Here is a 14,825-nt window from a genome sequence, read left to right on the forward strand (position 1 = left end):
ATTATGCTTTTGGTGTCCAATCTAAAAACTCTGATTCTCTGACACCAGCTGAATGTCCAACAACTCAATTTTTTTAACTTATTTATTTTAACTGGAAGCTTTTTACTTTATAATATTGAGGTGGTTTTGCCATACATTGACATGAGTCAGCCATGGGTATACGTGTATTCCCCATCCTAAGCACCCCCTCCCACCTCCCTCCCCATCCCATCCCTCTGGGTCATCCCAGTGCACCAGCCCTGAGCACCCTGTCTCATGCATCAAACCTGGACTGGCGATCCTGTTTCACATATGATAATATACATGTTTCAATGCTTTTCTCTCAAATCATCCCACCCTCGCCTTCTCCCACAGAGTCCAAAAGACTGTTCTATACATCTGTGTCTCTTTTGCTGTCTCGCATATAAGGTTATCATTACCATCTTTCTATTTTGACACTGCCTACCAGTATTCTTGCCAGGGAAATCCCATGGGCAGAGAAGCCTGGTGGGCTACAGTCCATGGGGTCTCAGAGTCAAACATGACTTATCAACTAAACAACAACCATCTGGAGTTAGCATCAGATCCCATAAATTAAAGGGCTCAATCCCACTGCCCCCACTTCAGATGCCAGTCACTGCAAGTCCCAGGCCACCCATACTTCTGATTTACTGGCTATAAATTGGGGTCTCCCAGCACCTCTTCCTCAGGTTTAGTAATTGCTAGAATAGCTCAGATATCAAGAAAAAACTGTTTACCAGTTTATTATAAAGATACAACTCAGGAACAGCCAGATGGAAGGGATCCACAGGGCAACTTATGGGGGAAGAGGTACAGAGTTTCCATGCCCTCTCTGGACATGCCTTCCTCACAGAACATCTATATTCAGCCTGGAAGGTTGCTCTGGATATACAGTTGTTCTAGCACCATTGAGTTGTTTTACATGTTTGTAAAAAAAAAAATCAGTTGGTCATGCTTATGTGGGGCTATTTCTGCATCCTCTATTCTGTTCCATCGATATGTGTCTGTCCCTCTGCCCAGATCAGTTTTTGATTAATATATCCATGTAGTAAACTTTTAATATTTATTAGGATGATTCTCCCACTTTATCCTTCTTTGTTAAGACTGGTTTAGCTCTGGGTCCACTGGACTCGCAAGTCTACTGCAGAAAGTGTGGGTTCAATTCCTGTTTGGGGAACTAAGATCCTGCTTGCCAGATGTCGTGGCAAAAAAAAAAAAAAGAAGACTGGTTTAGCTATTCTAGGGGTCTTGTCTTTCCATATAAATTTTAGAATATGCTTGTCTGTGGACGTTGAACATATTCTCATGTGCTTATTTGCCCTCCACATATTCTCTTTGGTGAAATGTCTCTTCATGTCTTTTGTCCATTTAGTTCTTTATATGTTATAAATATTAGTCTTTTGTCAAATAAGGGGTTTGTGAATATTTTCTCTCAGTATGCAGCTTGTCATTTCATCCTCTTAAGAGTGTCTTTTGCAGAGCTACAATTTTTAATTTTGATAAACTTATCTATTTTTTCTTTTTAAAAAATCATGTTTTTGGTGTCATACTAAGAACTCTTCACTAAGCCCTAAGTCCTGACAATTTTCTCTTCTGTTCTCTTCCAACAGTTTTACATTTTACACATAAATCTATGATCCATTTTAGGTTAATTTTTTATGCATTCTCGTGCTCAATTGCTTCAGTCATATCTGACCAACTCTTTGCAACCCTATGGACTAGCCCACCAGGCTCCTCTGTCCATGGGATTCTCCAGGCAAGAATACTGGAGTGGATTGCCATGCCATCCTTCAAGGGATCTTCCCTACCCAGGAATCGAACCAGCATCTCCTGCATTGCAGGCAGATTCTTCACTGCTGAGCCACTATGGAAACCCCAGTGTAACAATTAGAATGAGATTAATTTGGGTTTATTTTGTTTTATGTCTTGTTGTTGTTGTTTGTTTTTTTGCTTGTCAATATCCAATTACTCTAGCACCATTTGTTGAAAAGATATTGAATTGTTTTTGTACCTTTGTAAAAAAAATTTACATGACTGTATTTGTAGGAGGCGATATCTGTGTCCTCTATTCTGTTCCATGTGCTTCGCTGGAGTGGCTGTGAGGAGATACCCCATGCCCAAGATCAGAGAAACCTCAGCAAGATGGTAGGCACTGGAGCAGTGGGAAAATGGCTGTCTGAGAAGGCCTTACAAATAGCTGTGAAAAGAAGAGAAGTGAAAAGCAAAGGAGAAAAGGAAAGATATACCCATTTGAATGCAGAGTTCCAAAGAATAGCAAGGAGAGATAAGAAAGCCTTCCTTGGTGATCAGTGCAAAGAAATAGAGGAAAACAATAGAATAGGAAAGACTAGAGATCTCTTCAAGAAAATTAGAGATACCAAGGGAACATTTCATGCAAAAATGGGCACAATAAAAGACAGAAATGGTATGGACCTAACAGAAGCAGAAGAAATTAAGAAGAAGTGGCAAGAATACACAGAACTATACAAAAAAGATCTTCACGACCCAGCTAATCACCATGGTGTGATCACTCACCTAGAGCCAGACATCCTGGAATGCAAAGTCAAGTGGGCCTTAGAAAGCATCACTATGAACAAAGTTAGTGGAGGTGATGGAATTCCAGTTGAGCTATTTCAAATCCTGAAAGATGATGCTGTGAAAGTGCTGCACTCAATATGCCAGCAAATTTGGAAAACTCATCTGTGGTCACAGGACTGGAAAAGATCAGTTTTCATTCCAATCCCAAAGAAAGGCAATGCCAAAGAATCCTCAAACTATTGCACAATTGCACTCATCTCACACACTTGTAAAGTAATGCTCAAAATTCTCCAAGCCATGCTTCAACAGTACGTGAACCATGAACTTCCAGATGTTCAAGCTGGATTTAGAAAAGGCAGAGGAACCAGAGATCAAATTGCCAACATCCGTTGGATCATCAGAAAAGCAAGAGAGTTCCAGAAAAACATCTACTTCTGCTTCGTTGAATATGCCAAAGTCTTTGACTGTGTGGATCACCACAAACTGTAGAAAATTCTTGACCACTCTAAAGCATTTGACTGTGTGGATCATCACAAACTGTAGAAAATTATTAAAGAGATGGGAATACCAGACTACCTGACCTGGTTCTTGAGAAATCTGTATGCAGGTCAGGAAGCAACAGTTAGAACTGGACATGGAACAACAGACTGGTACCAAATAGGGAAAGGAGTACATCAAGGCTGTATACTGTCACCCTGCTTATTTAACTTATATGCAGAGTACATCATGAGAAACGCTGGGCTGGAAGAAGTACAAGCTGGAATCAAGATTGCTGGGAGAAATATCAGTAACCTCAGATGTGCAGATGACACCACCCTTATGGCAGAAAGCAAAGAAAAACTAAAGAGCCTCTTGATGAAAGTGGAAGAGGAGAGTGAAAAAGTTGGCTTAAAGCTCAACATTCAGAAAACTAAGATCATGGCATCTGGCCCCATCACTTCATGGCAAGTAGATGGGGAAACAGAGACAGACTTTATTCTTTGGGGCTCTAAAATCACCGCATATGGTGACTGCAACCATGAAATTAAAAGACGCTTACTCCTTGGAAGAAAAGTTATGACCAACCTAGACAGCATGTTAAAAAGCAAAGACATTATTTTGCCAACAAAAGTCCGTCTAGTCAAAGCTATGGTTTTTCCAGTGGTCATGTATGGATGTGAGAGTTGGACTATAAAGAAAGCTGAGTGCTGAAGATTTGATACTTTTGAACTGTGGTGTTGGAGAAGACTCTTGAGGCCCCTTGGACTGCAAGGAGATCCAACCAGTCCATCCTAAAGGAAATCAGTCCTGAATATTCATTGGAAGGACTGATGCTAAAGCTGAAACTCCAATACTTTGGCCACCTGATGGGAAGAACTGACTCACTGGAAAAGACCCTGATACTGGGAAAGACTGAAGGTGGGAGGAGAAGGGGACAACAGAGAATGCGATGGTTGGATGGCATCACCGACTCAATGGACATGAGTTTGAGTAAACTCCGGGAGTTGGTGATGCCCAGGGAGGCCTGGCATGCTGCAGTCCATGAGGTCACAAAGAGTCGGACACGACGGAGCAACTGAACTGAACTGAAGTGAATTGAACTGATTCTGTTCCATTGGTCTATGTGCCTATCCATTCATCTATACCCCGTTGTCTTGATTCCTATGTGTGCATCCTAAGTTGCTTCAATCGTATCCGTCTCTTTGCCACCCTATGGACTGTAGCCGGCCAGGCTCCTCTGTCCATAGGATTCTCCATGCAGGAATACTGGAGTGGGTTGCTGTGCCCTCCTCCAGGGAATCTTCCCAACCCAGAGATCAAACCCGCATCTATTAAGTCTTCTGTATTGGCAGTCAGGCACTTTACCACTAGCGCCACCTGGGGTAAATAAAAAGTATTGAAATCAAGTATGTTGATTTCTCCCACTTTATTCTTTGTCAGAATTGCTTTAACTGTTCTATATTGTATATCCTTTGTCTTTTCACACAGATTTTAGAATAATTTTGCCTATATCTACAAAAAATTCTTGCTGAGATTTTGGTAGAAATTGTATTAAATCTGCAGATCAACTAGTGGAGAATTGGTATTTTTACCATGCCATAGACACAGTACCTATACATTTATTTAGATCTTCGTTGATTTGCCTCATCAGCGTTTTATAGTTTTAAGCATTTGTTGTTGTTTTTGTTCAGTCACTAAGTTGTGTCTGACTGTTTGTGATCCCATGGACTGTAGCACCAGGCTCCTCTGTTCTCCATTATCTCCCGCAGTTTGTTCAAGTTCATGTCCATTGAGTCGGTGATGCTATCTAACCATCTCATCCTCTGCCAACCCATTCTCCTTTTGCTTTTAGTCTTTCCAAACATCAGGGTCTTTTCCAATGAGTCACCTGTTTGCATCAGGTGACCAAAGTATTGGAGCTTCTGCTTCAGCATCAGTCCTTCCAATGAATATTTCAGGATTGATTTCCTTTAGGATTTACTGGTTTGATCTCCTTGCTGTCCAAGGGACTCTCAAGAGTCTTTTCAATCACCACAGTTTGAAAGCATCAATTCTTCAGCACTCAGCCTTCTTTTTGGTCCAACTCTCATATCTGTTGGAGAAAGAAATGGCAACCCACTCCAGTACTCTTGCCTGGAAAATCCCATGGATGGAAGAGCCTGGTGGGCTACAGTCTATGGGGTTGCAAAGAGTTGGAAACAACTGAGCGACTTCACTTTTGCTTTCTCACATCCATACATGAATACTGGTGGTATAACATAATGATTAAGAGAACAGGCTCTGGAGTAAGACTTACAATCTATGTGACCTTGGATAAGTTATTTAAATTTTTTCCACTTAATAATAGTGAAGGGAAGGCATTCAGTTGTGTGCTACTCTTTGTGACTCCATGGACTATACAGTCCATGGAATTCTCCAGGCCAAAATACTGGAGTGGGTAGCCTTTCCCTTCTCCAGGGGATCTTCCCAACCCAAGGATCGAACTGCATTGCAGGCAGATTCTTTACCAGCTGAGCCACAAAGTAACAGTGTTATTTGTTCCAAATCCCCAATTACATTATTTTTCTTTAGTCAGTTATAAGTATATATCAATTGCAATAATCATTTCTCAAAAGTGCATTCCTCCAATTTTGAGTTTTCTATTACTATTTACTTTGTAATTGTTTACACTATTCCCTTGAGTATTCTCCTAAGATGCTAATATTGCCATATAATACTATAAATGTTTGTATGTCTAAAATTGTGTTTTGCTGTGACAGAAGAATGGTATTGAGCATGAGTGGGTTTTAAATGTTTAAATCTCAGTCCCTTTCTCTCAATAATTTTTAGATGTTTTTTGTCTAATATGGTTTTTAATTGTTGCAAATAAGTCTAGTGCCATTGTGATCCCTTTCCATTGTAAATAGCATGTTGTTTCTGCTTGGGAGCATTTTTTTACAACTATTCTTTTAATAGAAGCTTTTCATGTGATATTATTTTTATGTATTTATTTATTTTTAAAATTTATTTGGTTGCACTGGGGCTTAGTTGTGGCACCTGATATCTTCAGTATTTGTTGTAGCATTCAGGATCTTTAGTTGCAGCATGCAAACTCTTAGTTCCAGCATGTGGGATCTAGTTCTCTGACCAGGGATCGAACCCAGGCTCCCTGCATCGGGAGCATGAAGTCTTAGTCAATAGACCACCAGGGAAGTCCCCCCTGGCAGCATTTTAAGGTTTCTTTTTACCCTTTCAATTCAGTGCCAAACCAGATTTGGGGTTGATTTGGTTCCTCTGGGAGTGAAGGATTGCAAAGATTTTTGTCAGGGAGGATCATGGAGTTAAAGTCCAATAAGATTAGCTGGAAAAGGTCAGTTTTCGTTCCAATCCCAAAGAAAGGCAATGCCTAAGAATCCTCAAACTACCGCACAATTACAGTCATCTCACACGTTAGCAAAGTAATACTCAAAATCCTCCAAGCCAGGCTTCAACAGTACGTGAACCCAGAACTTACAGTTGTTCGAGCTGGATTTAGAAAAGGCAGAGGAACCAGAGATCAAATTGCCAACATCCGTTCAATCATTGAAAAACTGAGAGAGTTCCAGAAAAACATCTGCTTCTGCTTCATTGACTATGCCAAAGCCTTTGACTGTGTGGATCACCACAAACTGCGGAAAATTCGTAAAGAGATGGGAATACCAGACCATCTGACCTGCCTCTTGAGAAATCTGTATGCAGGTCAAGAAGCAACAGTTAGAGCTGGACGTGGAACAGCAGACTGGTTCCAAATCAGGAAAGGAGTACGTCAAGGCTGTATATTGTCACCCTGCTTATTTAACTTAAATGCAGAGTACATCATGCAAAATGCTGGGCTGGAGGAAGCCCAAGCTGGAATCAAGATTGCCAGGAGAAATATTGATAACTTCAGATATGCAGATGACGCCATCCTTATGGCAGAAAGTGAAGGAGAACTAAAGAGCCTCTTGATGAAAGTGAAAGAGGAGAATGAAAAAGTTGGCTTAAAATTCAACATTCAGAAGACTAAGATCATGGCATCTGGTCCCATCACTTCAAGGCAAATAGATGGGGAAACAATGGAAACAGTGACAGGCTTTATTTTGGGGGGCTCCAAAATCACTGCAGATGGTGACTGCAGCCATGAAATTAAAAGACGCTTGCTCCTTGTGATAGCTTATGGTGAACAATGTCCAATTCATGATCTCCGAAGAAGATTTAACTTTGGGACCAGGGACCAGGCTTGATCACTTAAGAGCTTTTGTGTAGCAGAGTTTTATTAAAGTAAGAAAAGGGATGAGAAAGCTTCTGACATAGACATCAGAAGGGGGATGGAGAATGCCACCCCCTCGCAAATGTTAGCAAGGGAGTTATATACTTTTTAATTAATTATTACAATAAATCAAAAGAATGTCTCAAGTTTGTGAAAATTTTACCAGACCCAGTCCCATAATTTACACTGTAAGATATCAGGATTAGTCAGAAGGTTTTCAGGAAGGAGAAACTGCCCTCAGTCAGGATGCACTGCTGTTGTATAATCACTAGTACAGAGTTCAAACTGAGCTATTTGTGGTGTAATCATCAGTTTCAGACTTAAAGAAAAAATGTGTTATGTCACTAAGACTAAGGAATGTAGAGAAAAAAAGATGTTTGTCCTTTCCTCCTCCTTGAGAATTCCAGAGCCCTATCTCCACTTTGAGAGCCCCAGGCCCCTTTCTCCTCCTTGGGGACCCCAGACTTCTTATCAATCTGCCTAGGAATTGACTCTCTCACTCGAAAGAAAAGCTATGACCAACCTAGACAGCATATTAAAAAGCAGAGACATTACTTTGCCAATGAAGGTCCGTCTAGTCAAGGCTATGGTTTTTCCAGTAGTCATGTATGGATGTGAGAGTTGGACTATAAAGTAAGCTAAGCACTGAAGAATTGATGCTTTTTGAACTTTGGTGTTGGAGAAGACTTTTTTTTTTTTTTTGGAGAAGACTCTTAAGTGTCCCTTGAACAGCCAGGAGATCCAACCAGTCCATCCTAAAGGAAATCAGTCCTGAATATTCATTGGAAGGACTGATGCTGAAGCTGAAACTCCAATACTTTGGCCACCTGATGGGAAGAACTGACTCATTTGAAAAGACCCTGATGCTGGGATGTGGGGTAGCTCCTTTCGGCCGCCACCCCTGACCTTGGACGTGGGGTAGCTCCTCTCAGCCGTGCTTCTGTGCCCCTTGCACTGCAAGGAGATCCAACCAGTCCATCCTAAAGGAAATCAGTCCTGGGTGTTCATTGGTAGGACTGATGTTGAAGCTGAAACTCCAGTACTTTGGCCACCTGATGCGAAGAGCTAACTCATTTGAAAAGACTGTGATGCTGGGAAAGATTGAGGGCAGGAGGAGAAGGGGATGAGAGAGGATGAGATGGTTGAATGGCATCACCGACTCAATGGACATGAGTTTGAGTAAACTCCGGGAGTTGGTGACGGACAGGGAGGCCTGGCGTGCTGCAGTCCATGAGGTCGCAAAGAGTCGGACATGACTGAGCGACTGAACTGAACTGAAGATTAGATAATTTGGGGCCTATAGATTGCATTCATGTTGAATCAGTGAGTGATAATCTTGGGAAATCCTTGAAGAAACATAATTAGATATATGTGGGTAAGTAATTGGGACCTCTGTAGAAATTCTTGAGGTTTTATAAGAGTTGGAGATCTGAAGTCATTGATCAGTCCGTGCGAGTTACTGATTGGGACACTGAGGTGGTAAAAGATTCATTGCAAGCCTTGGATTTCAGGTCTTTGGGAGTCAGTTTTAGCAACCCTATAGGAGTCATTGATTGGGACCTATGGACATTGGTAATTGCAGGACCTTTGATTTAGTATGTGATGGTCTATTTTGAGGGGTTTATGAGCGTCACTGACTATATATGGGCTGTGAATTATGGAGTCCTACAGGAAGTCAGGTTGGACCCATTGAACAGACTAATAGTTGATTTTCTATTGAGGTTGTGTTGCCTGTGTTGGTGATTATTTGAAGAGCCTAAGGAAACCAGTTGATGGCACCATTTGGGACATAGTTTTTGTCAAGCATTGTAGGTTACCAATTTAGGAGCCTGTGCAGACATGTTGACTTTCAGGGCCAGATGGGAATTGGGGGAGAGGGTACAAAGAGTTTATGTTTCCATCTTTGGCAAAAGAGAGTGGGCTCTATAAATTTCCCAGAATGTACACTGAATTATACAAAATATTGGTTTATGCATATGTGATATGGTCACCCTTCAACCAGAGCACTTTAAAGGCAGCAAGAAACAGAAATAATGTTTATTGTGATTCTTCCACATATAGAATACCATATGGCCCAGTAGTTAAAGAAAATGTACTTTGGAGTTAGGCAGACCTGGGTTTGAATCCCTGTCCTTCCCCTAATCTAAGTAATCTTGGCATAATTTTTTTTTATATATAGCTGCACCATGTGGCTTGTGGGATCTTAGTTCCCTGACCAGGGGCAAATTTCTTAATAGTTACAAACAGCTCTATCTGATGGTAAAGAGAATAATAGGAAAAAGTAATACGTAGTTCATATGATGAGTTTGAAAATTAAATGAAGTACTAACAAAACATTCCTTGTACCTTATAATAACAGCAATATTTAATATCAATGGGATGTGTTTTCCCAGTGCCAAATAAGAGTGAGTGCTTTTGAAGTATCATGTCATTTAACTCTAATAGCCCTGTGAGATGGGTGTTTTCATCCTCAGTTTTAAAGTGAAAAAACTCAGACTAAAGTGACTTCCCTAGATTCTAGCTAGAATGCAAAAGAGCTGGAATTAAAACTCTCATTCATTTTACATGAGTTTTGTCCGCATTCTATGTAGGTGTTGGTTACTGAACTTTCCCACACTATCCAGTGTTAACTATTCTTTGGTGCCCCCAGGAAACGCTTGTGGGTTGCATGCTGAATGCTGAATGATTGACCACATGGACACTGCCTTTCCAGGTTTTTTGAAGTCTCTGCGGAGCCCTTGGGCCAGACCCCATAGTGAAGGCTGCAGGATCTTCCTTCCGGCCCCAGAAGCTCACACTGAGTCCACGGACCAGCCTAGCCTCAGGGTCTCAAGAAGAGCAGCGTTGTGAGCAAGAGAGCCCAAGGGTTGAGGAAGATGCCAGCCGACCAGAGCTATCCCCAGTGGTCCCCAGACCTGGCTGCAGAGAGACAAGGCAGCATGTGTGAGGTGAGGAGGGAGAGGGCTTCAGGGGCAGGAGTTCATTCAGTGAGGAGATGGCTCTGACCTGTTGCTAGGGACTTAGGGCGGGGACAGGAGGGGCAAATTCCAGACTTGCTGCCACTGAAATGAATCACCATCCCCCTGCTGAGGGTGAGCACCACGTGGCTGGTGTCCCACATCCAGATCACTTCCTATTTCAGTGGAAAATATGATGCAGCCGATGGAGAAAAGGTGGGATGGAAGGTCAGCTGCACCGCCTGGGGGAAGGGGAAAGCAGCTCCCTGTAGAGTGTCTGTGGGTAAGATCCAGCTAGAATTGACCACTGGCCCCAGCCATGGAGACACTGTCCCTGATGCCCAGCATATTCCCTCCACTACCCACTGGCTCTGTGCACGCACTCAGCTGATCCTTGGGGATTTGCTGATTCCGCCTCTATCCTGATCTAGGGAGAAAAGTCCCCTTTTTTGGAGCTTAGAGGATGGCAGGGTAGTAGGGTGAGCACAGTCTCTAGGGCCCTTCTAGTTCTTCCTACTCCTCTCAAAGATTAATAAAGTGGCCTGGGAAGGTACATGACTTGCCCAGGCCCCTGGGGTTTTGAGTGACAGCAGTGGACTGGTACCAGGTCTCCTGACTGTGTCCTCTACCCTCACCACACTCCAGCCAAGACCAGGTTTCCCACTAAAAGTTCCCTGGAAATTGTGTAAACAGAGGAAGACAAGGGAGCCAGACCCTGCCCCACAGCTCCCTCCTTCCAACTGTCCTGAGTCTACTGTCAACTCTGGGGACAGGCTGGTTGTCACAGGGGCTCAGGATCATGTGGTCATTAGAATAACATTAAGCTTTTAAAACTTATTTTGATATTTATTATTTAGTAATTTCATTATTTAGAATATGCAGGTAAGCAAATAGTAGAAAATAAAACATTACTTATAATTTCAGCATTAGTCAAAGTTAACCATTGTTAGCATTTAGCTTTTTCCTTACAGTTTTTTCCCTTTGTACGTGCATGTATGTGGGTATGTGGATATACACATGTGGGGCTGAGAGTGTACATACATACCACACACATACACACGATACAGCTCAAGTTTAAAAATGAAATTGTAGTATTTGGTTGTTTCCTTTTTAACTTGGCTGCTGCTGCTGCTGCTAAGTCGCTTCAGTCGTGTGTGACTCTGTGCGACCCCATAGACGGCAGCCCACCAGGCTCCCCCGTCCCTGGGATTCTCCAGGCAAGAACACTGGAGTGGGTTGCCATTTCCTTCTCCAGTGCATGAAAGTGAAAGTGAAGTCGCTCAGTCGTGTCCAACTCTTAGCGACCCCATGGACTGCAGCCCACCAGGCTCCTCCATCCATGGGATTTTCCAGGCAAGAGTACTGGAGTGAGTTGCCATTGCCTTGCACTTCAGTATAATTTTCTAGACAGTAAATATTTTTCTTCACATGATACATAACATAGTAGCTTTTTATCCTTTGGATAAACTATCATTTAACCAGTCCACTGTATGTGAACTTAGGGCATTCGAGGTTTTCTATTGTGATGAAAACTGCTATGGTGAAATTCTTACATTTAAATCTTTTTGCCCAAGTCACTGAAGTTATATTTTGAGTAAAAGGTATAGGGACACTGAATGATAAACAAACTGCTGCCTAACAGGAGGGCACTTCCACTCTGGAAAACTATCCTTGTCTGGTTTCTGCTCCATCAGATCAGTCACAGAGCCACCAGTTGGGGTCACAGCAATGTGGTCCTCCCCACTCCTTCTGCACATGGCCCCTTGCCCAGCCAATGTGTGGGAATTTCTGAATGAATGATTCTGGTCTCTGCAAGGCACAAGACTTATGTCTTCCTTCCCAATCATAGACTTATTTTTTAATTTAATTTATATTTTTAACACCAAAAGCATTTTTGCATTGGGGTATAACCAATTAACAGTGTTGTGATAGTTTCAGGTGAGCAGTGAAGGGACTCAGCCATACATATACATGTATCCATTCTCTCCCAAACCACCCTCCCATCCAGGCTGCCACATAACATTGAGCATAGTTCCCTGTGATACATAGTAGGTTTTTGTTGCCAACCATAGATGTATGCCCCCTTTTCAAGAAGAAGTGGAAATGACAAAGACCCTGGTGAATGTTATTTATTCACGTATTTATTTGTTAAGTTCTTAGTTTTTTCATTAGATGTCAAGAAGCAGGAAATGGGCAGATACCACGGAACCAATAAAAATGTCCCTGGAGGTAAGGAACAGTCAGTTGGGCTAAGAAATAGTGACTGAAGCTGAAAAACAGGAAGAGGGGTCAGTAAAAGAAAGAGAGATAGGGAATAGCCACAGGGAACATCTAGAGGACCATGGTGCACATACTCCAGACAGAAGATAGCCAAGGGGCACAGGAGACAGGTGGGAGTGCAGTGGAACAAACAGAGGCAATGGAAAAACAAGAGCCAGAGGCCAGAGAGCAGCAAAGAGACCAAGAAATAGTAGTCTAAGCTGGAGAAGTGGTAATAGTGGGGAGCACACAAGATCCAGAAGGTATGAGAACAATCGGAGAGATTTCAAAATAGGAGGAGAAACCAGGAGATAGAGGAATCAGATAGCAGCCAGAGGGAACAGAGACCAGCCAGAGGGATGAGGAAACAGAAGACTCAGCTAGATGGAAAAAACAAAAAGGTTTGGTGTGTTGGGTAAGAGCCTGCCAGATAAGCCACTTCAAAGATACCAGGGGTCAGACGGAAAATCTGAGAGGGTGGGGAAAGGCACAGGTACCGGGGGTCAGGAAATGGGGAGAAATGGGAAAGACAAGCCTGGGAGTAGGCAGCAGCTGGAGGAATCTGGTACCAGCTGCTGAAGCTATAGAACAGGTTGGAGGAGCAGGGAAGTGACAGACCCATGGGACAGTTGGAGAGACAGAAAGGGGCCTCCAAAGCTGAGGAGTAGCCAAGGGTACCAGGGGCACCAAGGAATAGTCACTGAGGCTGGGGAACAGCAAAGCTGTGCTGGGTGTGCTCTAGAAGTTCTGGGGCCTAACCAGAGGACTAGGGAACAGCACAGTGGGCATCAAAAGTGTATCTGGTATTGGATAGTAGCCCGACTTACTAGCGAACAACTAGAGGGACTAGAGAAGAGCTGGAAGGCATAGTATCCTTTCCCAAAGCCAGAGCCCATGTAGTGGGCACTGGGGTTAATAGAGAGTTGCCAGAGCCAGGGGACATCCAGAGTTCCAGAGGGATAGGGCAACAGTGGCTTCCTGGGATGTGGGGCTTCAGTGCTAAAACAGGGAAAGTCCTGGGCATACTGGGACAGTTGTTCACCTTGCCTAAGAAACAGTCAAAGGAACTGAAGGTCAGACATAATCCAAGTGATGGAGAAGACGAAAGTACAGTGTCACAGAGCACATAGAAGTAGTATACACTGATGATCAAGAACCTAGACTAGGAGCTGGGTAGACCAGTGCTCCACATAGTGTGGTCCATGGACCAGACACAGGAGCATCAGATGAGAGCATATTAGAAATGCATTCCAGGACAGCCTAAGGGACAGGAAAGAATTGAGTCTAGAGAGAAGTCAGAAAACTCAAAGGGCAGTCAGTCTGTATCAACTAGAAGAAATGAGAAAGCCTCATCAGGACTAGGGAGCAGTCAGATGGACTGGGCACAACCATAATGGTGCCACAGACTAAGGATCAGCTAGAGGGACAGCTGCCAAAGGGAACACAGGACAGTCAGGGGCACCAGGGATCAGTCGGAGGGAAGAAGAAATAGGAGGCATGGAACAATGAAACAAGGGACCATCAGAGGAAGCAATAAACAGAGGCATCAGGAAAGAGACCAGAGGACACTCAGAAATAACAAGAAACATTTAGAGGGAACAGTAAACAGGGACCAAGGAAGAGTCAGAATGGGGACCATGCAGAGGAAAAAAGAACCAGTAGAAGGAGCAGGAGAAGTCAGGGGACAGGAGTGGGCAGGGTAAGCAGGGAAAGACGGAGGGGGGAGTACACAGAGAACAATCTGATGAGAAGGGAAACAGCCAGAGGGAGCAGGAAAGACCAGGGCACCCCCAGCTAAGTAGGAACATGCAGAGAGGTTGGGAATCTAGCTCTGAGTAAGGGCAGAGTGAACTACATTGCACACTTTCAGGCAGCCTAGTAAGTGGCCTGAGAACACGTCTGCTAGGCTGGGATAGGGTTTAGAAGGGCAGGATCATCTCACAGGAGGTGACGGAGAAGCGTGCTGGGGCAGGAGTGAGAGCAGCCCTGAAGCTGGAGGACTGAGCCCCAGCAGGCTGACTGCAGGGTGGGACAGAGCAGATGGCCAGGGACAAAATGGGCAGTAAGTGATGGATCCTGGCAGCATAGCGTGCCCCAGGGCTGAGAGTGCAGAGAGTTCTGGGACACAGATGACCCTGAAGGGAGACACTGCTGTGTGGTTCACTGGCGAGCCATCAGGGGCTTAGCAGGGATCCTCACATAGGATGAGGAAGTCCCTGTAGGGGTTCTGATGGTGGCAGAGACACAGGCCATCCTCCATGGTGGAAATGGGCCAGAAAACCATACCTTTTCATATGTGGCTGGTGAGGCTAGAATCTGGATGG

At 43.5% G+C, this 14,825-nt stretch overlaps 1 protein-coding gene across 6 annotated transcripts in view; it reads left to right on the top strand.

The window, feature by feature from the left end:
- Positions 1–14,825, top strand: part of ZNF41 (zinc finger protein 41) — a 43,826-nt gene that overhangs the window by 6,612 nt on the left and 22,389 nt on the right. For 5 of the 6 annotated variants that reach the window (XM_006058792.3, XM_006058796.3, XM_006058794.3 and 2 more), the window contains one exon: positions 9,999–10,233. The exons of the other annotated variant lie outside the window; for it this stretch is intronic. In XM_006058792.3, the coding sequence (XP_006058854.1) occupies positions 10,162–10,233 (72 nt within the window). In that variant the 5' untranslated portion in view covers positions 9,999–10,161. The remainder of the gene's footprint in view (positions 1–9,998; positions 10,234–14,825) is intronic. 6 annotated transcript variants of the gene reach the window in all.

The sequence above is a fragment of the Bubalus bubalis genome, chromosome X (assembly GCF_019923935.1).
Source record: "Bubalus bubalis isolate 160015118507 breed Murrah chromosome X, NDDB_SH_1, whole genome shotgun sequence".
NCBI classification, from domain to species: domain Eukaryota; kingdom Metazoa; phylum Chordata; class Mammalia; order Artiodactyla; family Bovidae; genus Bubalus; species Bubalus bubalis.